Source organism: Aphelocoma coerulescens, chromosome 2 (assembly GCF_041296385.1).
Source record: "Aphelocoma coerulescens isolate FSJ_1873_10779 chromosome 2, UR_Acoe_1.0, whole genome shotgun sequence".
Lineage (NCBI taxonomy): Eukaryota > Metazoa > Chordata > Aves > Passeriformes > Corvidae > Aphelocoma > Aphelocoma coerulescens.
The window spans coordinates 29031085-29058927 of record NC_091015.1 but is presented as its reverse complement, the minus strand read 5'-3'; the positions used below and the strand labels follow the sequence as shown (position 1 = coordinate 29058927).

General features: G+C 35.2%; 1 protein-coding gene across 7 annotated transcripts in view; it reads left to right on the top strand.

Moving 5' to 3' along the window:
* LOC138106386 (thrombospondin type-1 domain-containing protein 7A-like) overlaps nt 1-27843 on the top strand; it is a 285545-nt gene that overhangs the window by 177964 nt on the left and 79738 nt on the right. For 5 of the 7 annotated variants that reach the window (XM_069006913.1, XM_069006912.1, XM_069006917.1 and 2 more), the window contains 4 exons: nt 1419-1600; nt 3351-3419; nt 7251-7406; nt 9851-10054. In XM_069006913.1, the coding sequence (XP_068863014.1) occupies nt 1419-1600; nt 3351-3419; nt 7251-7406; nt 9851-10054 (611 nt within the window). The remainder of the gene's footprint in view (nt 1-1418; nt 1601-3350; nt 3420-7250; nt 7407-9850; nt 10055-27843) is intronic. The other 2 variants (XM_069006915.1, XM_069006916.1) reach the window with 2 other exon arrangements.

Genomic DNA, 27843 nt, shown 5'->3' with positions numbered 1-27843 from the left:
TCTTTATCCTTGTTTTATTTGGTGTTCTTGAAAGCCCAAAGTCTGAAAATAGCTCCCATTGTAGTGTAACCAGTTCCTTCTCTAAATACAGGATTAATAATAAGTATAATTTCTTTTAATTCATTTCAGTTTTTAAAAGACAATATTTGCACATATGCAGGTTCAGGCAAGATGAAAATAAATTAATTGTATTGATTTGTCATCAATCTTTTCCCTACTAGAATCATTGCTTTCTGAAGTTCTTGTCTGTTTGCAGACCAAATGTTGAACACAGGAAAGGGGTGATAAACATCTGGTTAGCTAACAGACTATTTTAGTGAGACTTGTGTTCAGCACAACAAAGGCAGTACTGGGCCCCAAATGGGAAGTGGGAGAGGCTGACAGTGACAGCAAATAAAGTTTAGGAGAAATGACAGCGAGCACTTTACAATTAAAGAGATTTCTTTAATCCTTATCTAATCAAGATTTAATATTAAAGTCCCAACTGTGCTTTTTCTTTATCAAACTGAGAAGAGGGTCTGGAGAAATGTCACTTGATGCTAAGCATCTTTGACTGTGGTATATATTTTCATTTAAGAGTTGAATGTCATCTTTTCCTATCTCTGGCTACATTAGGAAGCACTTTGCATGATTTAGCCTTAAAGTACTTGTTAGGTAGGGAATTCTGTGGCATTTCTTGCAGTTCATAATCCCACCTGAGGTTTTAACTGAGTCAAAGGTATTCTTTGCTGTATTCACTGATTAGGAAGCTTCCAGATTCTCATCATTCATCAGTACCCAGCAGGGACGCTTCAGTACTGCAGAACGATCTTCCTCTTAACTGTGAAAGAAAGAACTTACTCAAAAATTTTTCTGTAGCCATAATAAAAAATACAATTAAAGTTTCACCTTGATAGCCAGAAGAAACTTTTATGTCTCCTACCAAAGATAACAATAGGCTTTTGGGTTATTTGGGGGGGATGGAGGATTTGTGAGGTTTTTCCCTCATTTTTTGGCTCTTATATTTCTCAGCATCCAAATTTCTTTGGTATTTTGGCTTTTTTTTATATAAATTGTCTAGCTCTAAACAAATGCTGAGAGTCACATTCTTGAAAGTTAACTTATCTGAACGTGGACTATATGTCTCTGTGTATCGTTTTTCTTCTCTCAAATAAAATATTCATGTATGTGGTGTGTTTCAGAAATTGAGCAGAAAAGGTCTTCCTAAAGAGTAATGATTTAAAAAATTAAACAATACAATGAAGGTTTCCACACACATAAAATATGAAATTTAATGCACCCCTCTCTGCAAGAAATTGTGGTGCTCAGGCCTTTAAGGAAATTAATGAGGTTACTGAGGTGTTTCAGCCTGTATAATTTAATACTGTGTAAAATGACTTCATGATTTCTAAAGACCCAATTAACCAAATTTGATCCAGGTATGGCTGGCGGACCACCGAGTGGACGGAATGCCGTGTCGATCCTCTCCTTAGCCAACAGGACAAGAGGCGAGGAAATCAGACAGCGCTGTGTGGAGGTGGCATTCAAACCAGGGAGGTGTACTGTGTGCAAGCTAATGAAAATCTCCTCTCCTACTTAAATACCCTCAAGGATAAAGAAGGTAAATTTGATTCAATTGCAATTAAATTAGTGTAGAATCAGAGCATGTCAGCATTCCAGAGCTCTTTCACAGCCATTGTCTTCTGTCATGAGTGCCTCCTTACCTTGTGAATTACTACTAACTTGTAATTCAGATGAAAATGCTCAGTTGCTGTAGCAGAGATCTCATTCTCTATGCTGCAAATATAGGTTCCTAGCTACAAATCCCTATTTCTTAGTGTCTGCTGAAAAACACTGCGCAGGATATCTTCCCATAAGAAAGAACATGAAAAGGTGGGTCAGAAGTCCTAGATTTGTTTTTTTCATCTACTGTAAAATTTCTTGTGTGTCCTTCATCTGGATGATAAACTTGTGCTGTTTACCATGCAGATGGAATATGTCAATTCTGGCATGTAAGCTCAATATAGAAAAATGTAAAAATATTATTAGATTTCATTCTGAGGGAATTGATTTTTTTTTTTTTTCCTTGATTTGGTCAAGTTTTTAAGTAGCTTTCAGGAATTCAAGCCAATATAATTTCATGTGTTTATTTACCTAACTGAAAGAGAGATTATTCTTTGTCACTGTTGAAGCCTGTACAGCTTCTTAAGAAAAGAGAGAATAACTTAGAAGACAAAAACCTTTAATTCATTTGGCAATCTACATGCTTTAGAATAACACTTGAGTAGTTTACATTACATTTATTTCTGAATAGTAATGCAACACTGTAGATTAAGAAATCAGTGAATTAAGCTAAATGCATTTAGCTTTTTAATTAAATTTTATCCTCTTCTCTACCTATTTCATACAAACACACATCATTATTAAGAAACAAATAAATACAGCTGTATACTTCAGGAAAAACAGCAGCCATATACTTCAGGAAAAACAACATCAATATGCAAATCCTAGGTAATACCACATTTTGTCCAGGGCTGCCCAAATAGCGGACTAGTGAGGTTCCTGCTGTGGTTTAAAGGTACTCTCAAACTTGCCGTAGAGGTAGAGTTTGTGGGGAATGTTAATGCCAACATCCATTTCAGCATGACTGCTCAGATCAGTAGGGTGTGACTTGTGAGCTCTGCAGCCCCACGTCTGTATTTATTAAAGAAGAAGCTTTCAAGCCTCTTTGTCTAATGCAAATCAGCTCCGCCCAAGGGCTTTTAGTAAATCGCCTCTGCTGAACAAAGTTTAGATGCCTCTGCCATAGTGTGAACAGTGAAAACCTCCTAGCTAAGGAGAGGCAACAATAAAACCAGTGGAAGCTTACTGTTCAGAATGATGATTAGGATTTTGGTAGGCTGTGAAGTCTTGCCAGATTAGGCGGGTGTGAAATTTACCCTTATCAGACTGTGACAGGAATACATGGAGCCCATCAGGAGGTAATCTCTGCAGGCTCCTGAAAGCTGATTAAAATGTAACTAGTCTTTGGATGCATAAACATGAGAACAGTTTTTCAAGAGCTCGAACTGGGGGTGAAGTGGTTCTTAGTTTAAAAAAGGAGCTCTGGGCTGTTTCCACATTAGGGGCCAGATTTTCAGAAGAGCTGCTGCTCTACTCATCCTCGCTCTTTCTCCCCTCCTAGAATAGAAAACTATGAGTAATTTGAGGATTGGAAAAAGCCAGGGCATACACCAACCAGATTATGCTGTGGGGAAACATCTTCAACTCAGTGTAGCTTGCTGTTGGTTGTAGTGAATGCTGTCTTGGTAAGGCTGCTTTAAAGACCTCCATTCTCATATACTCATGGTGGCATTTCCCTGTTATTTCAGAAAGTCAGTCACAGAGCAAGTCGAAGGCTAGTGTTGCACCTCTGCTATCAATCACTTTTGAAATAACAGGTAGGTAAATTAAGGGCTGCAACCTGGCCTTTTGATTAAGAGCATGCAAAGGAGGCAATGTCCCTATTGGGGGACCTTGTTTGCTATATGTGTGTAATTAACATGTTTATGTAGCTCTGAAATAGTTAAATGGATTTGAGTATTCTCAGGAAATTTCAGATCAGTTTGAAAGTGAGAGGCCAGAATTCCAACTAATGAAGTTCATGAGCCAGCTGGGGCACTGGAACAGTTGCCTGCTCCACTCCTGAACAGTTTTAGCTAGTGACTGCTTTTTCCTCTCACTTCTGAGCAATGGGAATTATTTTGCGGCTTTCATCATAGCTGCTATTTCCTGTGCCTTCTGTAGTTTTAAAACACCAAATTAGGTCTCCAGTAAGAATTTGAACTTCTAATATTTAGCTGAACTGGAATCCCTCACACCATTCAGATCAGTAGGAAGAAGAAAGAGGTTTGGTTGTAGCAGTTAAGCAGTGGCTATCAAGTTTCCTGGAGGCCACTGTCATTCTGCCATTTACTTGCTGCTGACTTGAATTGTTTCATCTCTGTATTCACGTACTCAGCTGGTTAGTCATGAAGTTTCTCTCACTGTAAGTGTATGAGGTGGACTGTGTCATCTTATTCCGAGTACCTTTAAAACCCTCAATGCAGACTAAAGATAGGAGAAAAGTTCCTTTATGGGCATAAATTTATTCTACATCTGTAAATACACACTTGTTGCCCTATTAAACACAGGGGAACTGCTTACATGCATGGAATTGTGCCATTTCTTAGAGCATAAGATTCTGAATTATCTAATGTTTTTTGATGGGAGAATTCAGCATTATATAAAATGAGAAGAACATATGTTGTTTCATTGTTGGTCATAATGTGTTTTGGGCTTGGGTTTTTCTTGCTTTTTTTGAGTAAGAGTACTTGGAGAAATTTCTTTGTGTTGTTTGCTATGAAACCAGTGTGACAAATGACCAGAAAGAGAAATATGAATTTGTGTCTGCTTATACTGATGCAGCCACATACAAATTCACTCTCTTTGCCAGCCTGGTCATTCATTACTGGGCACTACTCTCTTGAGGGTTTTTAGAGAAGGATGGAGAGTTTGATGTCTTGATAAATGCAGCAAATGCTACATAAAACCAGAACTGTTATTTTTCTTTTCAGTTGTTTTTAAAATGCAGTAATGTGAGGAGTGTTTTCCAAGGATATAAAATATATTCAGCTAAAATTTTCTAATATAGAAGATGATTTGAGGAATGGATAATTAAATTTTTAGTTTTTAGGTCACTACCCTCAAACCTGAAATTCCTTGAAAACTGAATCTAATTTATTAGTTAGATTGAAGGAGAAAGAGAGATTATCAAAATGCATTAACTTTTCTTTCTATATTTGGCCGAAAATTTGGTCAAATTTCACATCTATCTTGTAGTATTACACACAGTCTAATCAACATTCAACATCACATCCAAGGAATAAAGAATTATCTTTATTGCTTACACAAGAGAATATGAAAGGACAGAGATAAAACAAGGTTTTAAACTGTAAATATCTGCATCCAGCATCATCTTCTCTCAGTGTCTTCGCTAAACAGTAAGCATCAAAACCTAAGCTCAATTATAATTTTTGATGCTGAAAGAAATTCATTTAAATTCATGGGAACAAGATGGTCATAAGATACACAGGGAAGGCTGTTTTCTTATTTTACTGTCATCTCAAAGAAAGAATTCTGAGTAATCCTGCATGAAATTCATCCTAAGTGCTCCGTGATGAAAACATTTTTAATAACCTGAAATATAAATTTTCTGTCCTACGGTTGAATTCTTTTGTTGTAAAAGCAATATATAACAGACAGCATTTATACATCACTTAGGGTCTAAAAGCAGCATTTCAAAAACATTTTGACATATTTAGAAATTTACTGATACCTGAGATATGAAAAGCTGCTATTTAAAGCTTCCTGATTAAAGATCTTTGTTATTTTTCTGAGTAAAATTCCATGAAGTAGTGTGATGTTAAGTTCTTTATCATGAAGGCTAGAGATGAAGCATGGAGTTCCTCAGAACACTTTCTCTATTCCCTGAAGCAAGATTGTGTCTCAGGGGTGTAATTGACCCTTAATTTCAGCTGTCTGACTTGGGCAATTCCCCAATTAAATCAAGGTTAAAAATGTATGGATAGCAATTACTTACTGTTTTTCTTCTTCTATTAGAAACTATTCAGTGCAAATTCAACAGGCAAATTATGTTTACTTATATCCATTTTCTACACCAAATATGCATATTATGTTGATTATCATGCATGTTAGGTGTGCATGTCAAACGTATTGTAAAATTCGATGTTCTGTCATAGCATTATGCAAATGTTGGAATATTATGTTTTGTAATATTTTGTTTCAAGAGATTGGTGAGCTAGAGGCAGTAATATTAAATTACTATTTGCCATCTTCATGCCTTCATTACATGGAGCAACACAGTGTAAAACTGTGCCAAAGGAGACCACCTTGAAAACCAGAATAGGGTGAGGATTTTTCACTCCATTTTCCCCTTAAAAAGTGAGAATTGGAGCTTTTTCTGTAGCTGTAAAAGTCATCTGCTTAGAAAATCTGAATGCAAAGATATACATACATGTCTACAAGCTTGACCATACTTTAACAACCTGGTGTTTACTTTCACATTCTATAAGTGGCTATTGATCTCATCTTTCAGAAGGATATTTTGTCATATACTGTATTTATTTCATCCAAGAATCTTTCCATCAAAAGTCATGGCAAAAATTAATGAGGTAACTTTCCTGTGGAAAAAATGCTGAGTAGAATGAGAGTGTTTAAAGTTACGGAATTGCATGTTTCCTCAATCAACCAAAATGAAATAATCTGGCAGACTTCACTTTGCCTTCTTGAAGGTGTTCTCTGCTTAGTGTAATATTTTGTCCTGTATTATGAAAGAGAATTAAAATCTTGCTGTCAATGAAATGGTACAATTTCAGTTAGAGTTCTGTGCCTTACTCTGACACCTTATAGAATTGCCCTGTTACTTTTATTACCTGGAAAGTCAAAAGAATAAAGTATGGAAGGAGAAGGGTGATTTTATCCCAGCTTATTGATCCTTAAAGAACAGAAGAATCACATGTGTTTGCATCGATTAACAAAACTTTAAAGAAAAAAATGTCTTGTGCAGTTTTTACAACTACATATATACATTATGTATCATATTTTTATACATATATATATATATATAGTAAGTGCAAACCATATATATATCTGAAACAAACCCTTTTTGAACTAAAGTTGCTGCTGGACAAATCTTACCGCTGAGTGTGCAGTTGATGGTCTTTAGAGTAAAAGGAAAAGGTTTTTTGTCATAATTTTAGCTGTGTTTCAGGTTATAGCTTTAAAATAATCTTTTAAATATTAATTAACCAGGTCTTTGAAGTTATAGTATCATATAGCTTACATATACAAGTGCAAAGGGATTTATGCAGCTTTTTGTTCAGTTTGTTAAGAGAAGAAGTAATGAGATAGCAGGACATCAGTTTCTGCAGAGTGAAAAGTGAACAATTGTTTTAGTAGTATAATTTACCCCTCAAATGAAAGGACTGAGTCCGAGGGCGTGCTGCAATATCTACAGCATTCCTGTCTCCAGATAATGGGATTTGTGTCCGTTCATGCAGAGAGTAAACTGACTTCTGTGTAATTTTTTTCAAGGCAAGCATTTTTCTATCACGTCATCAGATTAAAAAGATGAGATAACAGCCTTTCTAACTGAAGGATAGTTCTGTCTACTTAGAGCTGAGGAACATGACCAGTGACATATGAGAAATATTTTCACTTTGTTTTGACAGCTTCAAGGCCAGTAGACCGTAAACTTTGTACAGGACCTCTTCCCAGCACCTCCCAGCTGTGCCATATTCCCTGTCCTACAGAGTGTGAGACCTCAGCATGGTCAGCCTGGGGACCATGCACCTATGAGAGCTGTGATGACCCTCAGGCCAAGAAGGGTATGTAAAAATCCAGCAGAGCCTTCTAATGGTGATTATTTACCATTCCTAATTCACTAGGCACCTCTGGTTTTGCAAGCACACTAAATTTTTTACCAAGAAGTGTATATCTAGTGCCTCTGAGCATCGAAATAAAGTCATTGAATTAGGATTACATTTAACATTGCTTTTACACCAACGGTAGCAAAAATGTAGCCTGTATTCTAGCCTCTAGATAGAGGATAGACCCACTTTGGATTTTTACAGGTCAATTCCTATTTCAAACCTTCCTCTCAGATTGAAAGGGATACAGTTTGTGTGTTCAAATCACAATTTTGGCACTGTCTCAAAAGGAGGACAGAAGCCTCCTTTGAGGTGTGTTGTGTACAAGGCACCCAAAGATTTACAGTTCATTAATATCTTAAGAATTCACCATTAGACCATAAAGCATGATCTGGCAAGGAGATGGGAGCATTCACTGTTGGTATGTGACGCTGTTTTACTGATGACATATGTGCTGGTTTCAATTTCAGCGTGTTTAAAACTTCTTGCTATGCAGAACAGATTGTAGTAACCTGACATCAAAATAGGAAAGCACGAATACAGTGACAGGGACCTCATGTTAGAAGTCTGTGGGTTTCTGGCTGTAAATGAGAAAAACTGGCCTAGTCATTGCTGCAAAGTGATTATCTGATAGAAGTTGGGAATACAGACTTGGTTTCTTGATTAAAAACAGTCGTAAGAAAGGGCAGCCGCATATGTCCCCTGGGAGGAACAACTGTGATTACTATGTTTGGTTAGCTGGATCTTTCTGGCATACTGCTAGTTACACTTCTGTCTAAGTGTAATAATACAAGTTTTACAAAGCTGTTTTGTGGAACTCTGACTCAACCTTGATCAATTCAAGAAGGAAAAAGTAGTTCAGTGTGCAAATCTATCGGATTAAGTCTCCTCTGAGTACAGCTGTCACGTAGTCTGTTATTTTGGTTGCTGTTCCATCAGTGAAAGATTTGCAATGTTTTCAGGGGTACAATTTAGTTCTGTGAGACTGATTTGGGCATCCTTCTAATAGAAATATATTAGGATATACTTTATGCAAGCCTTTATTCCTGCACGTATGAGCAGGGATCTTTTCTCAGCTGCCAAAGGTTTCCTCTTATCTGGAAATTCTTACATTTTATTTTATAATTGCATTGACAGTTCTTCTGAGAGAATGATGTAAAAATTGTAAAGGCACTCCCACTTTTAGCAACATGTCTGTCTACATATTTCCAGATCACTTGCATCCTTTGTTGCTGTAGAAATTGGAGGTCTTTATTTTTGAAAGTATATGAGCCTTTTGTGTCAGGCTTACTAAACCTTTTGCACATAATTTGGCTGAACTCTTCAATTTAGGAAAAAGGAAAACAGCAACTGAAGATGAAAACTTATTTTTAAAGCAATGCTTATTGTAATTAAATTAAGAGCATGTCTTCAAGGAATCAGTTCCTGCATAGATGTGTTTGAAAATTCTCCTGTTCAGTTTGTGTCCTGGTAGAAATGAGAGTTATGTGTAGTATTCTATAAAAAATATCTGTATATTACTAACCTGCCCGAAATAAAAGAGATTGTGAAAAGATGTGAGAAGAAACAAACCCTTGACAAAGTTAAAATATTCCAATCAGATATATCAGAAAATATAGAAAGTTATTACACAAGACACTATTTCTTGAATCCATTCACTTTGATTTGGTTTTTCTGAATGTATTTAGTCTGGCTTTTTCAATAGGCCATCTGGAAGGGAGAGTGGGGGTTGCTTTTGGTCACTGACATTGACCTGGCAGATGACAGTGTATAAGGCCCATGAGTTTCTCCACTCCAAGTTGAGTTTACGTAGTCTTAAGGAAATTTTTAAAAGCTTGCAAGGGAATATTGTGATATTTATTACTGAAAATGTATTAACGGGACTTGAGTTTATTTTCATGCTTTTCTTTTTCTCTCAAGGTAATCTTTTTATTCTTCCATTTTATTTTGGAGCATTGGAGGGGGGAGGGAGTGTTTATAAGCTGATTTCACTTCATAATCCATCCATGTTGGAAAATACCTGAGAAGAAAACAAACAACATATTTGAGAAATGGTAACTCAGCAACATAGTCAGGATTTATAAAATGAGATGGATATGGCAAGAGTGTTGCTCAGGAGATTATCCTGTCTCCTTCCTGGAGTATGTATGACTATTATAAACAAGTGTTTAAGGCAAAGCCTCCTGAGGAGGCTCAAAACATTGGAACTCTTGTAAAATTTGATCTCCAGTCCTTCTTCAATGAGTTCTTCTACCCAATTATCTAAAATGCAGTGTTCTGCTGAGTGTCTGTGGTGTGTTTTACAGAGAAGAGAAACAGAACTGTTCACTCAGGTATAGAGAGATAAAAAGTGCTTCACTTCACATTTTAGAGTTGAATTTTTATTTTCATGGACATTTCAGGCTTTAAACTAAGGAAACGTCGCATCACCAATGAGCCTACAGGAGGAACAGGAAACTGCCCTCACCTGTTGGAAGCCATCCCGTGTGAAGAGCCCTCTTGCTATGACTGGAGAATCACGGGGCTGGAGGAATGCATTCCTGACAATGAAAAGCCATGTGGCCCTGGTACACAGGTTCCTGTTGTCGTCTGCGTCAACAGCGATGGTAAGATGGGCGCTTTTTCCTACAGTCCACACCAGCTAGAGGGAAGATACTAAAATGCAGTCCAAAAGGGTATCAGTTTTTGTTCTCAGCTTTCTTGATCCTTAGAATGGAGCTGTCTGGAATAGATTTAAATGTCCTTTAGTACTGGTTAGGAAGGGTAAGACCTCTAGTTGCTCTAGGACCAAGTTCCTTCACCTACACTGGGTAGGTTTTCAAAGCTTCACTAAGTGACTGAGAGAAAATTAAATAGAAAACAGCTATTGTTCGTCAGTAGGTCAGATTCATGCCTGCAGTGGCTTGACTGAATTCCCTGATGTAATCCCAGTAACAAAGCTGATCCTCTGAGCCCAGAAACAAATACATTGTGAGCAAAGTAAGATGCATTGCAGTAAGTATAGCTGGAAGAAAAATAATAATGTGTTTATTAAAAAGGATGGTTTGATGTGTGTTACGGAGTTGGGTTGACAGTCCAAGCTGTCTTGCTTCTTCAAAAGGTCAAAAAAAATATCACTATTATTCAATTATCCTCTGTGAGACAAAACAGATCTTGCATGACATAGTCATAAAAGCCAATTTTGAAAGCTGCTTACAGAATACTTTAATCTACAGAAGATTCATGAATTACTGTTGTGAGAATAGTCCTTATTCATTAGTAATATTATAGTCTAGAGCAGCATATAAATTAAAATAATTGTACTGACTGCAGTGTAGTATGGTAAGAGACTTCTAAGTTCCAACAGAGGATTAAGTAAGAGGACACCTCTGATGAGTGTTAACAGCTGCACAAAATACTTTGAAATTAAATCAGTCAGAAGTAATAAGAACTGATTATAGAGATATTTAAATCTTGAGCTTTCATGCTGAAGAATTTCGGTCATAATTGAGTTTTGGGGCTTAAATTGATTATCTTAGAGTTAGAATGTAAGCTTTATTTTTCTGCATATACCTAAGAGATCATTTTTACAGCTCAGAAAGATATTAGCCTAAAATTAAAATACTGAATCTACCATATTTATGTCCTTAGCTCAAAAAAATTCCCTTTGCAATGTAATAATTTCTTGGCAGCAACTCTGAAACTCTTTGCAGGTTTTTTCGTATACATTTTCAAATCAAAATTGGCCTTTTCCTCATAAATCAAGGTGTTTCCTAAATAATTGTGAATACTCTTAAAAAAAAATCTTTAAAGCAAAAAGACTATTTTTTTTGCTTTACTAGATTATGGTTAGTTTGTCTTACCTTTATTTTGAAGAACTGTGTTTTCTCACACATCTAACCCAATTTCTTACTAAACTGTAATATAGTAATTTATGTTGACTAACTTACTGTGTATTTGGAGCATGCAACTGAGCCAGTAAACTTTGAGATGCTTTTTATGTATATAATATTTTCTATTGAAAACTCATAGGATTTGCTCTTGGCACTTCATGGGCTTTGGTTTCAAAATGTGTCTTTGAAGGCTTGTGTTTAACTTTTTTACTCCCAGTATTATTCTTTGTCTCTCTGTCTTTCTGAATTATATGACATTGTACATTGCCTGTATCAGTCATCTGCCTCAGAAAGAGTGAGAAGTCAGGGTTTGACCTGTCAGTCTTTAAAGAGTTGAGGGCATAGCTTCAAAGAAAGGAGAAAACAAATGGCAATTATGGCTTGCTTTGCAAAGATCTGATCACCCAATCATCCAGTCACAAAAATACGTGTTCAGTAACATTTAAAAGAGTGCAAAAACAATGGTGAGTAATGTAGCGAATTGCACCAGCTCTTCAAAATTCCTTCTCTTAGTAAACAATCTTTGCACTGCACCAGTAATACCAAGTGTCTTCTGCTTAGCTCTCTCCTGAGAAGGATTAATGTGATGCAGTAGAAACAAACAAAATGAAGACCCACCAGCATCAGCAATCTCCACCTCCAAGCTGACTCAGCTCAAGCATCTTATTACTTTGCCTCCCATAGCACCAACCCACTAGAAAGCCTGTAAAACTCTTAAATATGTTCTAAACACACACCACCACCTCTTCCCAGGTAGTTCCAATTTAGTAGTTTGGCCTCCTACCCTGGCAGTCAACAGAATACCCATGGTGTCCTCTACCAAGCACTTGTTGCAGGCATCTAGATTCTGCTCTGCAAAATACAAGAGAGCAACACTTTGCAGTCAGGCAAGTTTTGCTTCAAGCCCCACAGCTTCAGGGCAGTTTCCAGTAAAAATTTTTGGAGAATGCTGCTCTTCCATTGTCTAAATATCATGGTTTAAATTATTCATCATAAGAAATTTGTGGTATTCAATGTTCTTTGAGCACTTCTTGGAGAAGAATGTATTGGCTCTAAGTTAAAGACTGTGCCTCAATTAACTGTATACATAATTTGTATAATAATCATTTGTTGCTATATTTTTGATCTTAGTATTACACAGGGAATTACACTCAGTTTTACAGGTGAAAATGACCCTGAAGGGAAAAAATATGGAAAGCATTAAGATTGCTATGTTACTCAAACTGAACTAATCTTTGCTTAACAATATTATTTTCGGTCTCTTCAAGAGTTGTTGTTGTTGTTGTTGTTGTTATTGTTATTATTATTATTATTATTATTATTTATTAAGCCAGTCTTAAATCTTAAAGTGCCTGGATAGGAAAGGTTGAAATGAAAGGACTTAAATGTATCAAAACAAAAGCATATTATGCCCATGGCTTCTGCTTTATAAAATGAAAAAGGCTGGCGGTGTATATTTCAGACTAAGCACTGTACTCTAAATGGATAAAGCTCTGTAGCTTTAACATAAAATAAACCCAACACTGATTAGTATATTCTCTTCCTGTGCATAGTTGCATTGTTCTATATATCTTTAGCATGATTAGTTGGGATAATATGTCTTGACCTGGGTGTTTGGCTTCACAATTAGAATCAAACAGCAGTGTTTGTGAAGTTGTTTCGTATAATTGGAATTAGCTCCTCTCTTCATTTTGGTGTTTAGATAAGAGTCATTACAGCCCTTGAGACAACAGCAAACAATAGGTTATCCTCCTGCCTCATTGCTGAAGGCCAGTGATCGTCATTGTCTTTCCACAGTGGATGGCAGTAATCAGAATTTTCATTTAGGCTGAAAAAAATATGACAGTCAGTACCCTGGGTTGCCATTGCAGAGGCTATAATGAACTTTGATGTATTTTACTATATAAATGGAAATTCAGTCTTTTACTGTGAAAAGAACCTTTTCAGAATAAATATTCTTAGTAAATCTTCCAGGAAATTTTACAAAGGAGTTTTTTAGGTGAAAAGAACACCTTTTGGTTGTGGAAGCTACCAGAGTGGACAGAGAGTGATCAGAATTCCTTCATTGTATACATAATTTTAATAATTAGACATCTTTTGCTGGTGTTTCATTCTACAGATTAACTTTTGTTAATGATAGAATGACTTTTTAAAAATAAATTTATATTCATCTTTTTGTTATATATGTAATATGTGCAAGGCATACACATACACATGCACATACACACCTGTGTAAATACTATCATCAAATGTGTTAACACAGTTCACACTCAGAAGAGTGATTTTAGAACAGATGAATTTGCACTATTTCTCTGTAGCTATGACAGTCTATGAAGAATACTGTTTCAAAAATATCTCTGTATTTAACAAGAAGTCTGTAGTGGGAAAAGCTGGCTCTTCTCCACTTTGTTAATAGACATATTAGTGTTACTCCTATGTTAATAGGGAAAAAAAATTCTGACATAAAAATCTGCAATATTAACTACTGATGAAAATACCTTCAAAGTGCTCATTCACTCATTTTGTATTTTATCTTAGCTGAAGGCTGAAGCTCAGGTACTGGCATTGGCTAAAGTGTTGGTAGTGTACTTCTGATTCTCACATATTCATCTGAAATGACTTGCTCATTCTCTAAGAATTTGTAAATAATAAATTGGTTCACAGTCTTTATAAAATACTGGGCTTTGTACTGCTGCGTGTGTTACTCCAGATAAAACAGATCTCACTGCTGAAGTGCAGATTTCTTCTGGATCTTTTTGAAGCTCACTAATTGTTGGGTTACAGTAGCTCAACAGGGGACAGACAGGAGTGGACTCGTTGCAGTCTTCTGCCTCACAGCTGAGTCACTTGGAAGAGGGAGCCATGGCAACAGCAAGGTTCTTCATGTATATGCAAATTCCTACAACTCTTTGAAGTAGCAAAATTGCTGCTGAAGTTGTCTGAGCAGAGGTGCCTGCTGATGTAGCTGAGTGCCACAAGTTCTGTTCTGGCACCTGGATGAAGGTGGGTGACACAGGTCTGGTCTTTCTGAGACTGAAGTGCAAATTCAAACCACTGCTGACATCAGTATTTTCTGATATAAATGGGAAGATTTTACCTGTTTTGCAATACTGGGGGCAAAGCAATGGTGTTGGTATTAATTAAAAGATATAGAAGGTAGACTAGTCTGTTTCGTTCAGACACATTCAAACTGGTTAGTTTAGCTGCTTTGTCTGGAGCTGAAGCACTATACTGACCAAAAGGGAGCAGAGGACATTTCCAGGATACCTGTCCTTAATCTGTGTTTATTCTCTGCCAGTGAGACCGACTGAAGACACCATACACCAGCAATATAACATCCTATGTTTTATTTACTTTATTGTTTTTCTCAAGACTTAGAACTATTTATCTCTGAAATATTTATTCTCTTACTTTGTTGAATTTTACTTTAAAGTAAATCCTATAAAATGTATTCATCTAGTTTAAATTTTCTTCTATAGTTTCCTGATCAATATCTCAATTTCCTTCCTTAATTTTTTGGTAGTGGCTTTTTAACATCTTACAATAAGCAGCTAATGAAATATATAGAAGAAATTTTAGGAAAAACTGAAGATTGGCTGGTGCAATTATTTTTATTTAAAATATTTTGACTGGCTTCAGAATCGGCTCTTTCTGTATATTTATGGTTTGAATCAAATGCTAACTCAGTAACTTCTGGTCTTCATGTATTTTCATGATGGGAAAAAATAAGAGATTCAATGGACCTGAGCATAGGTATTTTATAGGTGTGCCCACAGGTAAAGAAGCTACTTTTTCTGACATTTCTATTGTGCAGCTGTAAGCATTGAATGAAGAAACCGTCAGACTGGTTGGATTTTACAGTGGTTATTTAGAAAAGAAAATACTACTTTGTGTCACTTTATGACTTAGTTCTTTATAAAGAATGAAGAGCCAGATTCAAATTCAAATTACTTTGAATTATTCAGTTATTCCTCTAAGAAAACCCAGATCAAAATCTGGTCAATGCTCAGCAGTCAATTAGCAGAAAAATACAGTAGCTAATGACAGTTCCTTTGAGCTCATAGTGCCTTATGCTTACAGGAACTTGGTTATGTGGGCATTAGTCATCATTTCCCAATATTTATTTCCTAGCTAATATCATAATAGAATTGTTTTAAACTGTTCTTTGCCACTGACAGCTTTTTGGATGACCATCTGAGGCATTTGTATGATGCATACTTTGTTCCTCACTGTAAACACATAGGCTCTGAAACTTATAACCAAGTCCTTCCTTTCTTTCCTTTAATTTTCCTGATAACATAAGAAACTACTGAATATGTTTCTTGGATGCTTGGTATATTTAAGAGTTTCTTTCTGAGGATAAAATACAGTGAAAGAAAAGGACCTTAAAACTGACACTCTAAGGCCATTATGTTTCAGACCATTGGATTTTTAAGGTATTTATTTTTAACAAGATTTTTAAATTTAATATAAAGGAATATAAGGAGAAATAAGAGTGAAGTACTGCTTAGACTATCTCATTCAAGTCTCAGAATAGTATGATAATTGATAATTCTTCTTTCAATAAAAGGTCACGTTTAATTGATGACACCAATTCCTTTTTGTCTCTCATCTTGATATTAGGAAAAGTGGCATGTCACTATTAAGTTTCATAAAAGAATGGATGCTTTTAGTGTTTATGTAACATGTAGTGATTTAATTATATGGAATGAATTAAATACATAACTTTTTTTGTCCTTGTCTTCAATAGTTTGCCTGTAATTTGATATGATGATTTCAATTAAAGAGATAAGTAAAACAAAACCAGAGTTCCATCTGCATAGTCCAGTAAACAATTAGCAGTTATAACAGTGCAACAGGCCCTTGTTTCCAATTTATGATATGTTTTTGAAGACAGAATTTCACTTGGTATGGACAATGCCTAATGAGACATTAATGCCCATAAATAATATAATTAAGATAAAAACAGGTGGGCCAATCTTGTTATCAAAATTTTTTTCTGGGGTCATAGATCATAACGTGACTGGCTGTTCAGATGAGTTTGGTGTATTTTGACCTGTTTACTTCTAAAATGTAACACCTCACTTGTGTAAAAATTATTGGACTTTTAGGAGTAGCTGGAGTGGGAAGTGCAAATATTTTGAAAATGTATCCAAGAGAGCAATTACAGGTTTTATATGATCTGTATTCTTAGTAACTTTCTCTTGTTTTTGATTGCACAACCAGTAGATATTGCAAGAACTGCTTGTGATGAAATTAGAAGGGAGGGATTTTGATTTATGTAACATTCAGCAATGCAGGAACCCAATTCTGATTGGACTCCCAGCTTCATTATGGTAAGAATGCAGAGAGGGGTAATTGTACATACACTTCATAACAATTGGGATTTTTTAGGAAGGTCAATTTAATGCTGTACAGTTTTTCCATTTATCACTTCAAATTATGCTGTTATGAAACAAGAAAGAAAAAGGGAGTTAGGGAGTTATGTATGGGTTATAAAACAGGATTTCTAGGCCTGTATTGAACTCCTTCGGTTTTGGATTTGTGTGACAACTTTTTAACTCCCTAAAACATACTCAGAAAATATTTGAAATATTTTTACAAAACATATTTAGAAAACATAATTTTATATCTAATTCTGTTATATATAAAAATAATGCTACATAGCTGTACATTAAGTACCACTTTCTCAGAAGATTATGTGACACAGCACTAGTTGTCAATCTTTATGATAAAATGCTCTAAGACAGTATATTCTCACTAGGTTTGAGGGGAGTCAGTTTTCCCATCTGAGAAAATGTTGCACAGGCCTATTTATATTTTACAACAACCTGCATGCTTATGGTCCATTTTCTAAATAAATGTTATCAAATTTCAAAGCTGTGAAACCACTGTGTTGATAAACGGTGAGGATAAAAACATCATCATGAGTTAGTCATGTTGAGACAGAATAAATAGGAATTTTACTCTCAGTACTTCCAGCCTAGAGCAGCTCATTGTCTGACCTTTCTTACAGATCATAATTTGTGTTGAGCACTGGTTAATGAAAAACCACTCTTATCTGCCAAAAAGTACTTGATTTCACAAGATAACTGTTCCAGTGGCCACTTAGAGTCTTAAGATAATCTGTGTCATTTTGCAATTCTTGCAATTCTTGTGTACTACACAAGCAACATCTTCACTGAATACTTAAGAAACTTCAAAATAAAACATGCTCAGACACAATGATTACTCAAAATCAGGGTAAACAACTGATACCAGTCTCTCCAGTGTTCCCAGTGATCTCTTTCAGATTTTGGAGTGCAGATTGTCCGTGACTCTACGTAGCCACAACCCCAGCAGAGGGAAATAGAGATTTGTACCTGGGACTTGGTGAAAAAGGGCATGGAAGACAAGGGGAAGAAACTGGTTCTGGCCAAACAATGAGGTTGAAAACTGGGGAAAGGTAGGATTTGACCCTGGTTTCCTCCAGGGCAGTTTCCTGAGACTAAGTAAGGAACTCGAAGTTATGAAATGTTTCTATATGACAAGCATTAGGAATGAATTTGGTGAGGGATTTAATCTGTTAAGGGTCAGCCCATGGGAGGATTTGAGAAGCAGCTGGAAAGAATTTGGCAGGGCCAGGTGAAAAGGACAATGAGGTGACAGACTGGGATTAGTGTCTGGAGAAAGTAAGGCTGGATAAGAATCCAGAGAATGGGGAAGTAAAGAAAATTCATAACTTCTAGGGCTGGAATACAATGAATTTTAATCCGCTTCTGCTTTTGTCTCATGAGATCACCAGACAGAGGAGCAGTTTCCAGCATCAGTGTAACACCCATGGCAGAAATACTATTTATCATTTGACTCCTGCTTTAAACTAGAAAACTGGGAAGAAATAGTACATCAAAATCTAGTATTTTAGTTTGCAAAGGCAAGTCCTCAAACATTAGGAAATTAAGTTTGTCTGGTCCTTATGTTAATGCATCAGAAGGAAGTATTTAATTATTTAATTGTGCTAACATGACATTTTCTCCACAGAACCTACCACTTATTTGTGAGACAGATATATCTCCTTTGGTGATTAAGTGGGCATTTTGTAGTAATGAATGCAATGTCTGTGAAACAACTAACCTTAGTTGTCCTATTCTTCAGGGTTTAATTTTGCTCTGCTTTTGTTCAGCATCAGCAAAATATAAATAATGCTGACCCGTCACATCTTCAGTGTTCTGAAGATAACGCTGTACTAGTGGGCATCTGATAGTCATGACAGAAGGATCTTATGAAAAATGCCAATTCTGTTTTAATAACACTTCTAATTAGTATGTGGTAAATAAAACATAGGCTCATGACTTGAACAAAGAGAATAAAACTAAAAATACTGAATAGCTCCTCATTAAGGAGTTTCCAATCTGTGAACTGAAGGAGGAAGGGACCCAGTGGAAAAATAATAAGCATGCGATTATGCAGTTAAAAAAACTGCACTATACAAAGGCAGCTTTAATTTTGGCATTTACTGTTTGGTTTCTTGGCACAGTTTTGGGGGTAATGTGGATTAAGTACGTAAATCTAGGAATTATCAGATGTTTGGGTTTAATTTTATTTAGACATCCTTTATCGGTACTGATATTATTTTATAAATAGAAAATTGATGCAGGAGTGTTTTCCAGAGAAAAGATATTAAGCAGAAACTACATGAAATCTCTTATTCTGAATGTCTCAGAATTGAGGGGGTTTTTTTTATTTAAAGAGGGGAAAAAGAAGAATTACATTAGCTAGAAGCATCTTATATATTGTGGCAGTCTTCCATAAAACCAGTAGTGAAAGGGTACAAATTATTTCTGTGAGTGGGTGTAAATCTACAGTGAAGTCTCTCAGATTTCTGTGACTTTAGGACATTAACTTGCAGAATTTATTAACAGAGTAAAAAAGTTGTAATGTCTCTATGGGTGTTCCTGTTTGTTTTTTTTTGTTGTTGTTGTGACAATGTTATTATATTTCCTTAATTTAGTATAAGTTTATAAAATGTGGTGATGTTTACGTCTAGTTGAATTCCTGACAGCTCCTTCTCTGAATCCATACACTTTAAGGCCAGGTGAAAGAAAAAGTCAAAAGGATGGGTTAGTTTTAGTCTTCTGGGGAGGAATCAGCAATGAAAATTTTTCCAAAAGAAAAGATTAATTCACAGTTTGAACTCCCCAAAGGCATGCTGTGCCTTCCACTTGTAATGATGAGAAGATATTCACTGCAAGATGGATAAAAAGATGCTCTCCAAAGACTGCATTTTATCTGCCAGTAGTAGGACACAGACAAAAGCATCCATGAAATTAATTTAAAAACCATTTCTCAGAAATGTGTAAACATGACAGTGGCAGTGATCTCTCTTGCACCTCTTGGGTCCTATGTTTTAACTGTGATTGAATTGAGCTGTCAGATTACATAGAGAGTGACAACTCTTTACTAACTGCAGCTGGATGAATAATGCAAAGAAAATATTTGCAATCATCTTTTGCTGTATAAAATAATTTTTCTTACTCTTTTAAACCCCCCTTTGAGTTACATGTGTATTTCTGTGGCAAGAGGTACGACAAACATATACAAATGCACACTTGCAAACTTGCTGAAAATTCACAATATAGTAGTGAAATACTAGGTAATTGACCAACTGAAAAATTCACTTAATGTTCTGTCAGGTGCCAGCCATTAATCATTCTCTTCATCTTTGGGTTAAGCTTTTGCATTACAGAGAAGAATAGCATTAAAATATTGTTGGCCAAATTCTAGGAAAGTACTGCAATGCTGAAGTATTTATGAACCCATTTACGATGCAACTTTTTGAACTTTTTTTGCTTAAATGTATAAACTTGTTAACCAAAGATAATGTTTATGCTGAAAATGAGACGCCTGAAGTTTGTGAAAGTTTTTGGTGTTTCTTGAAAAATCAGGCCATTTAAGGTAGCTGCTGAAAATATGCAGATTAGTAACTCAGTGTAGGGAATTATTGAAAAGATTGTGGTGAGCGCTGTCATTCTACTGACATTAGTGAAACTGTCACATTGTTTTCATGCTACTGTTTTCCATGCCTATTATTTCCTTTTTATGCTTCTCTTCCTAACACATATCCCTGAATGTTAATCTAGTTCAGAGCAGAACATCAGAATTATCTTTTCTAATCAAGCTGGTTTGAAGTCACTGACATTCCATTGCCCTTCCCGAACTTGTTCTCCAGGTTATTTTGACCTTATTGGATGGGAAAGGAGGGGGAAATGCATAAAATAACACAATAAAATACCTGTGAAACCTTCTAAAAGACTTCAACTGTCGATCTGCCCATATCTGATGAGGTTAAAAATTTCCTGAGAATACTCAGCAGTGAAAAAATAATACAGTAATTTCCAGTGATTAATGAAAGATGGTATTTTTTAAATAAACAAAAAGACACATTGTAATAAAATAAATACATGTTGCATTTTCAAATCCATGTATTTTAAATCCTCGGCTACCAATATTCAAATAACACCATCACTATTTCTAAAGTCTGTGAAAGAATTTTTCTTCACTTTTAAACACAGTAGATCTTTTGTAACATTTTACATACAAATAGAGAAATCTATTTGTAATCTATTTATAAATTTTTAATCTTTTTCCTGGAAGTCATACTTTTATATCATTTTGTCACTGTATTAATTGTGGCTTGATTGGGAAAAATTTATGAGAATGCTCTGTTGATCTTGGAACAATATCTTTTTAAGCTGACTTGGTTCTTTTCACAAGCGTTTTCGTAAATACAGTGTGAATTTTCAAGTGATCTCACCCTCGAGGTTCTCACTGTCTTCCTTTTTCCTTATAGCTCTGTCAGCACTTTTCTCCTCCTTTCCCCATTCTGCTAAAATGGCCTATTGGTTTGACATATTGATCCCACTTGGTCCCATGACTAATATTGATTTTATTCTCAATGGGACCGTAGCCTGTCATCAAAGTTATTTTTATTTTCATATCAAGATGACATTTGATTGGCTTATTTGACACTAGAAGGCAGCTCTGCTTGGTTATGATCAATACACTTGTATTCTCTGTTCCTTATCATTTTCAGTAAGACTACATTAGCAAATGAACCATGAAAATGCTTCAACTACCTGTCAAGCAGTAGAAAAATTTTACTCCTGTTGTTAGGCAGTGTGTGGGTACTCTGCTGGAGTCTTTATTACAATTATTGAACTTCTATCCCTGTGGTACAAGTCTACTATGGCATCAAGTTAAAAGTATAGGAAATTTTCAGCTACAGGCATATCAGTTTCAGTTTTTGTTTACTTATATGCATGAAGACACTTTGCAAAGTTGATCCAAATTAACTGCAAAAATAATTACTTAAACTATATAAATGTGTCCCTGAATCCTCTTATTCAAAGTTAAAGTGGCCTTAATTCTATTTGTCAATAATTTTCTCTTTCATTCTGAATAAGGATAGCCATACAAAATGTTAATACAGTTTAACTAATCTCCTTCAAAGTCCCAGTTTAATTAATTTAGATTAATTCTTCAGCATCCATGTTTAGATCAGGCTTTTTCAGAGATACTGACTTTAATATTTCAGATACAGCCTATTTCATGCTGTTGAATATTCAGTGTTACCAGAAGTAGTGAAGAATCAAAGAAGTATCACCTGTAAGAAGAGTTCCCCATTAGTCTTTGATGCATAATACAAAATATGCACTCAGTAACTTACTGGGTTGTGTCAGAGATAAAAAGGCTGTGTTACTTTTTAAGCCATAGTTAGTACTACAAGACACCCTCAGTGTGCCTTTGTGTGTGTGTAGTGAAGGAACTCGCCTCATCTATGTTTTTTTTTTTCTTTTTTTCTTTTTTCCTTTTTTTCTTTTTTTCTTTTTTTCTTTTTTTCTTTTTTCTTTTTTTCTTTTTTTCTTTTTTTCTTTTTTTCTTTTTTTCTTTTTTTCTTTTTTTCTTTTTTTCTTTTTTTCTTTTTTTCTTTTTTTCTTTTTTTTTATTAACTGAGACACAGGTAGCCAAGTGATTGCTGTATGCTTGGGGGAACTGACACTGTGGCTGCCATCATCACTGCCATTTAGAAATACAGGGAGAATTGGAAAAATCTTTTTCTATACTTTCTGAGTGAATTCAGGTTTTCAACCTGAATAAATCTAGCAAAGTATAGTGAAAATTTAGAAAGAGGATAAAGGAATAAGAGGTAAAATTTCAAACTGGTTACCACAAAATTTTAAGATGGCCAAAAGAGAACAGTTATTTTTCATTTTTCTCAATCTCATTAAGTAAAAAAGTCGAGCCCAAATAAGAAGTTTTCACTTTCATGGAAAAAAAAAAGCATGGTGTTTTGTTGGTTTTGGTTTTGTGTTTTGTTTTTTTTTGTTTGTTTTTTTTCCCAGCCAAATGCCTCAGTTTTCTGTACATTTCTGTGTTAACATAGTTATGAGATATTATTTTTTCATACTGTTGTTTAATCTGGCCAAATGACACTGCATTTTAAATAAAAAAATATTATTTGGGTAAAGAAATACTGTTTCATACCCTGGTTTTATTTGTGTCTGGCAAATTTAGACTCTATCTACATGACTTTAATCCTGATAGATGACTCTAATATAAATGGAGATACATTTGTTCTGCTATTACCAGACATAAAAATGGGATTACTGGAAGCATTAATATTGTATCTGAAAGTGTTAGTTCATTATGTTTAACCATTATTTTTAATTTACAGCCAAAGAATATGAAAAGATGTTTTCCATCTGAAGCAATTATAGCAAGAAATATCCATCTTTAAAATATGTTCTTACTTTTTGTGTCAGAGTTGTCCCTTTATTGTTATCATTATTTCAACGTATGGAGTGCTATTTCAGTTTTGGTTCTTCCTGTAACTGTTTTGTATATGGTGCAAACATATCTGTTGTATTAAGGGATATTGACCTGGATATTTTAGCAGGGACTCACTTTCCCTGAAATTTGCGTGATTGAAATTTTGGATGAATTTAAGGTCGGGGAAGAAACCTTGTAACCAGAACTGTCTTACCTCTGGAGCAGAATGACTTTCACATCTTTCAGCTTTCCTATAAACCACTTGCAGGGGGTTACCTGCATCTGCATTTTTTCTACACAGTTGGTAATATGCTGTGTTTTGGGAAACGTTAGCAAACACATACTACCCTGTAAGCTGTAACTGAGCTCATTTGCTGGTTTGGTTACAGAGAAGGAGCTGAAGTGTTCAGGTACTATTTTTGAAATTATATTTCTGCATGAATGTGGGAGTTCTTGAAGCCAGTGTCATCCCACTCATCAGAATCATTTTTCCCATAAGGTGAATAAAGTAGAAATTTGCACATAGCCATTAACAAGAAGTTATTGCTTGTAAAATACAATGTTTCATCTCATTAAGGAATAGAAAATTATAAAAACATCATTTTTTTTCTTATGTGTGTTAACATGCTGTTATCTTTGGTTGGAAAAGCACTAGATATGGCGGGTTTCTAAACTCCAGGTATTTTACTTTTGTATACTATTACTTCCTGTCATTACTAGTCATTTTTCATTGCAAATGTTTGCTTTAAAGAAAAAAAACAAAATCACATTTTAAAATTTAGTATTTTATTTTTAAAGGTATATGTATCCTCCACTATTTGCATAGGGAAAGGACAGCAGTCAGTGGCCTTTTCTATATGTCACTGGTTTGTGTGTGCAGGTAGAGTGAAGATGTAAATAAGATGAACGTACCTGTGCTTAGGCTCTCAAGTTTCTCATTTAACAAAAAAAAAATAGACACATGTTTATGAGATTTGCAGTGGGTTTTGTGAGTAAGTGGCTGAAGTATCATGTTTACCATTTTTCTTTCAGTAAGGAATAGACTGTATGATACTACACTGAAACCAAAACCACAGTAAATTTGCACATGTAAATCACCAAATCAAACAGTTTACAATCCTGCAATGTTTTCATATCATTAAACTATTAGACCAACTTTCTGTCATTTTTGCATAATGAACAGATGTGAGTAACCAGTGTATTTGTCTTCATTGAAATCAGTGCCATTTCTACTTAGGCTTCTTAGAAGAAAATTACTTCAAGAATATTAACCATCAACTAATTAAGATGTACTTAATTAAATGCAAATGCTACTTAGCAAAAGCGATTGAGAGAAAGGCATGTGATTAGGGAATTAGTAACTGCTTTTACACTTGGAGCTACCAGCTAGGCACCTAAGCATTAGAAATGAATGTAGAAGCTTCACTTGATCAGAATAATACAAGGGGAAAAGACACCATCTTTTCTCATTGTGTTTTGAAAAACTTAGGAGCCAATGAAGTAGGATATATTGAGGTCATAAATTGTAGTTAATGTTGCTTTATGTTTGATAATTAGAGAGGTTAATAATTGTTCCAAATGTTGAAAATGTACAAGTTGCTGCTATTTTGTGTAAGTTGCTGCTATTTTGAAAGACATTGCCATTTTACTAACGTTAAAGCGTTTTTTTGGAGCAGACATGAATAAATACCATCAACGTGATATGAAGGATAGTGGGATTAATAAAACATTTAAAGTTTCCTATTGTCTATCAAAGTATGTGTTATTTGCTAGTGTTGAACTGATTCAAGAGCAAAAATTGTTCTGTCAGTCAGATACTGCTGCACGTGCTGCTTTTTTGCCTCCAAAGACTCTTAACTTTGTTGAGCTAAACAAGACGGTGAATTTCATGTAAATATTATTGTTTCCCCTTTCTGTGGCTTGTTTCATTAGGTTTTCAGAGATTAACTTCTAAATTCTCCCTACCGAAAAATCTGGGTCAGCTTTTTGAAGTTGTGTATACATTTCAACTAGAGACACGTGCTCTAAGAAAGACAGTGTTCCACAGAGAATTCCTCCTCTATAAAGAAAAACAAACAACAAAACAATTGCCAAAAATCAGTCCTGGGAATGAATTTCCAATCAGTAGTCCTGATAAAGTTGAAGTACAATAAGTAAGTTTGAGGAAGACACATTGCAAGTGTCTGATTATGAAAAAGGACAGAATTTGAATGAAAGTATTATGGGTATGCATTGTTCACGATGTAGCTCTCTACCTCTTCTGATCATTTTAAAAAGAAAAAGTCACACTACTGCTGGAGCACCAAGGTTTGGAAGAAAAACACAATTTGCTGTGACTGTTCATGCTAGGCAGGCATGATTTTTCCTGTTGTGTTGAACTTTGGTAATCAATTAGTGATTTGCAAGAAATGCAGAAGTATTAGAAATTAAATCAATACTTTCAGTTTATCCTAGTGATTGATTATTGTCTGCTCATTTGCAGATATAAGGTGTCCTAGCATGTGAAGATGTATGGGGTTTTGATAAGTTTGATAGCTTTTCTGTAATGTGAATAATTTCTATTTTGCATTAGACTAATCATCCAGTGTGTTGACCAGGTTATTACTAAAGAAAATCTAGTATGGAACTTCACATTTGCATACATTTATACATTTTCTTATTTAGTGATTTTCTTGATTTTTTTTTTTTAATTTTCTTTAGAATAATTACAGTTAAAGTCATTAATAGTTCTTCTATACTCTTACAGTCTAGTCATGACATTCCTGTAACTTTGAGGCAAGTAGATTATAGACTGATGACCTTTTAGTGGAGAAGGATATGTTTTACTAACTGTGACTATGATTAAAGTGAAAAACAGGACTGAGCACATAGCACAGATCTGGTTTTAGTGAGTTTGGAATATAGATAGGCGTACTTTTCTCTTGATGGGCAGAGTCCACACAAAATTTTTAGCTCAGCCAGTCTGACAGATTCTGAGATTGACAAGGCAGTCAGTGTAAGGACAGGTATAGGTCCTCATGTGAAAAGAATGCATATGGGAAACTGTATGGTAATTCAAGATAAAGAACATTCTCAGCCATTTCAGCCTTTAAAACCCATACCAGAGGCAGTTCAGTAAATTCCTGTTGATTATTTTTCTACACAGGAAAGGAGGGAAAGTTAGTGGCAACCAGGACATCTCACGGATTTTGCTATCGTGTGAAGCAAACGCATTTTTCTCCTGCAGCCTCCGTGCTTAGAGGCATTACTGAAGGCAGTTAAGTAATGAAAAGGCCTTCTTCACCCACAAACACTTTAAAAGCTGAGGTCTGGAGTGCTTTTCCAAATATTTCAGTTGCCCAGCAGCTGTAGACATCATGTACAAGATACTGACACAAGAGACTTTTTTTTCCCTTGAAGCTGAAGATATAGTACATTTGAACACAGTGAAATAAGCAATAAATAATCTGAAGTCTGCAGTTTTAGCATTTTGGCTTAGTTGGTGTCATTGCTTGTTTTATGAACTTTAAAATACAACTGTAAAATTTGTTTTACCACTGTGTTATATTCCTATCCTTTACTGATTACACAAGCATATTAAAAATACTATTAGATATTAATGTTCAAAGCACTCTCTTGATTTAATTCTATTTGTTCTTATTTTATTGTCAAAATTTACTTAGTTTATATCAGGTTTTAAGTCAGTCTTTCAGAAACTATAGCTGGTTTCCTCGTACAGAACTGAGACCAGGCTGATTGACATTACATAAGGCTCCAGCAGAAATTTTATTTTATGCTGATTTTTTTAAAGTTGTTCTCTATGCCTCATTGAATCTTGCAGTGATTTTACTGTTCATTTTAAGGCTTAAAAAACCATTTTTCTCTCTGTAAGCACTTGCCTTTCCATTTACTGCAGGTCAGAATTTGACAGCAATTTTTTACTGGGCACCGAAGCATGCACCATGTTAAAAGATGCACAATAAGCAAGAGGTTTTCTTTACCATGTCTCTCTAGTGATTCCAGCTCTAGGAATGCTTCTCATTGGAACTTTGTTAAAGCATTTTACGAGAAACTTTAATATCAGTCACATTTTACAGATGAGTAGACAAGAACACAAAGGACTGACATGACTCAACTACATTAACCAGAGAAGATGGTCTAGCCCAACTTTTAGCATCTAGACTAAATTTTCACAGATACAATACCTGCTTTGTGAATGTAATAAAACAAGAATGGTGATATGAACACAGTCTGATACTTATTAGTCAGTTCCTCCTGAAAGCTACCTCTCTGATCTGTAAAAATTTGTCTATTCAGTAGGAGGTTTGGGGTTTTTTGTTTGGTTGGCTTGGTGTTTTGTGGTTGTTTTTGATTGTTTGTTTTAAAGCAACTTAATAGTTGCGTAGTTCAATAGTGGCTCTCGAGCGTGCATATATACCAGGAAGTCTTCAAGCCAAGAAGTTGTCCAAAAGGAGGTTTTAATTTAGTAACTTGCTTTGCTGATTGTCCAGCTGGATCCAGCATAATTATTTGAGGAAGAGATTCAAAAGGCTATCCCTTCGGTACTCCTCACTGATGTAAATCTGTAAAAAAAAAAATCCCAGGAAAGGTTTAAACGACCTTTGACATTTTAAATTCTTGAAAAAATAAACCTCTTTTCCCTCCTGCCATTTTTACATGACATCATTTCCTTAAGCAATTTGGAGTTTTTAGTCCAAAATGTGTGTCTCTTTCCT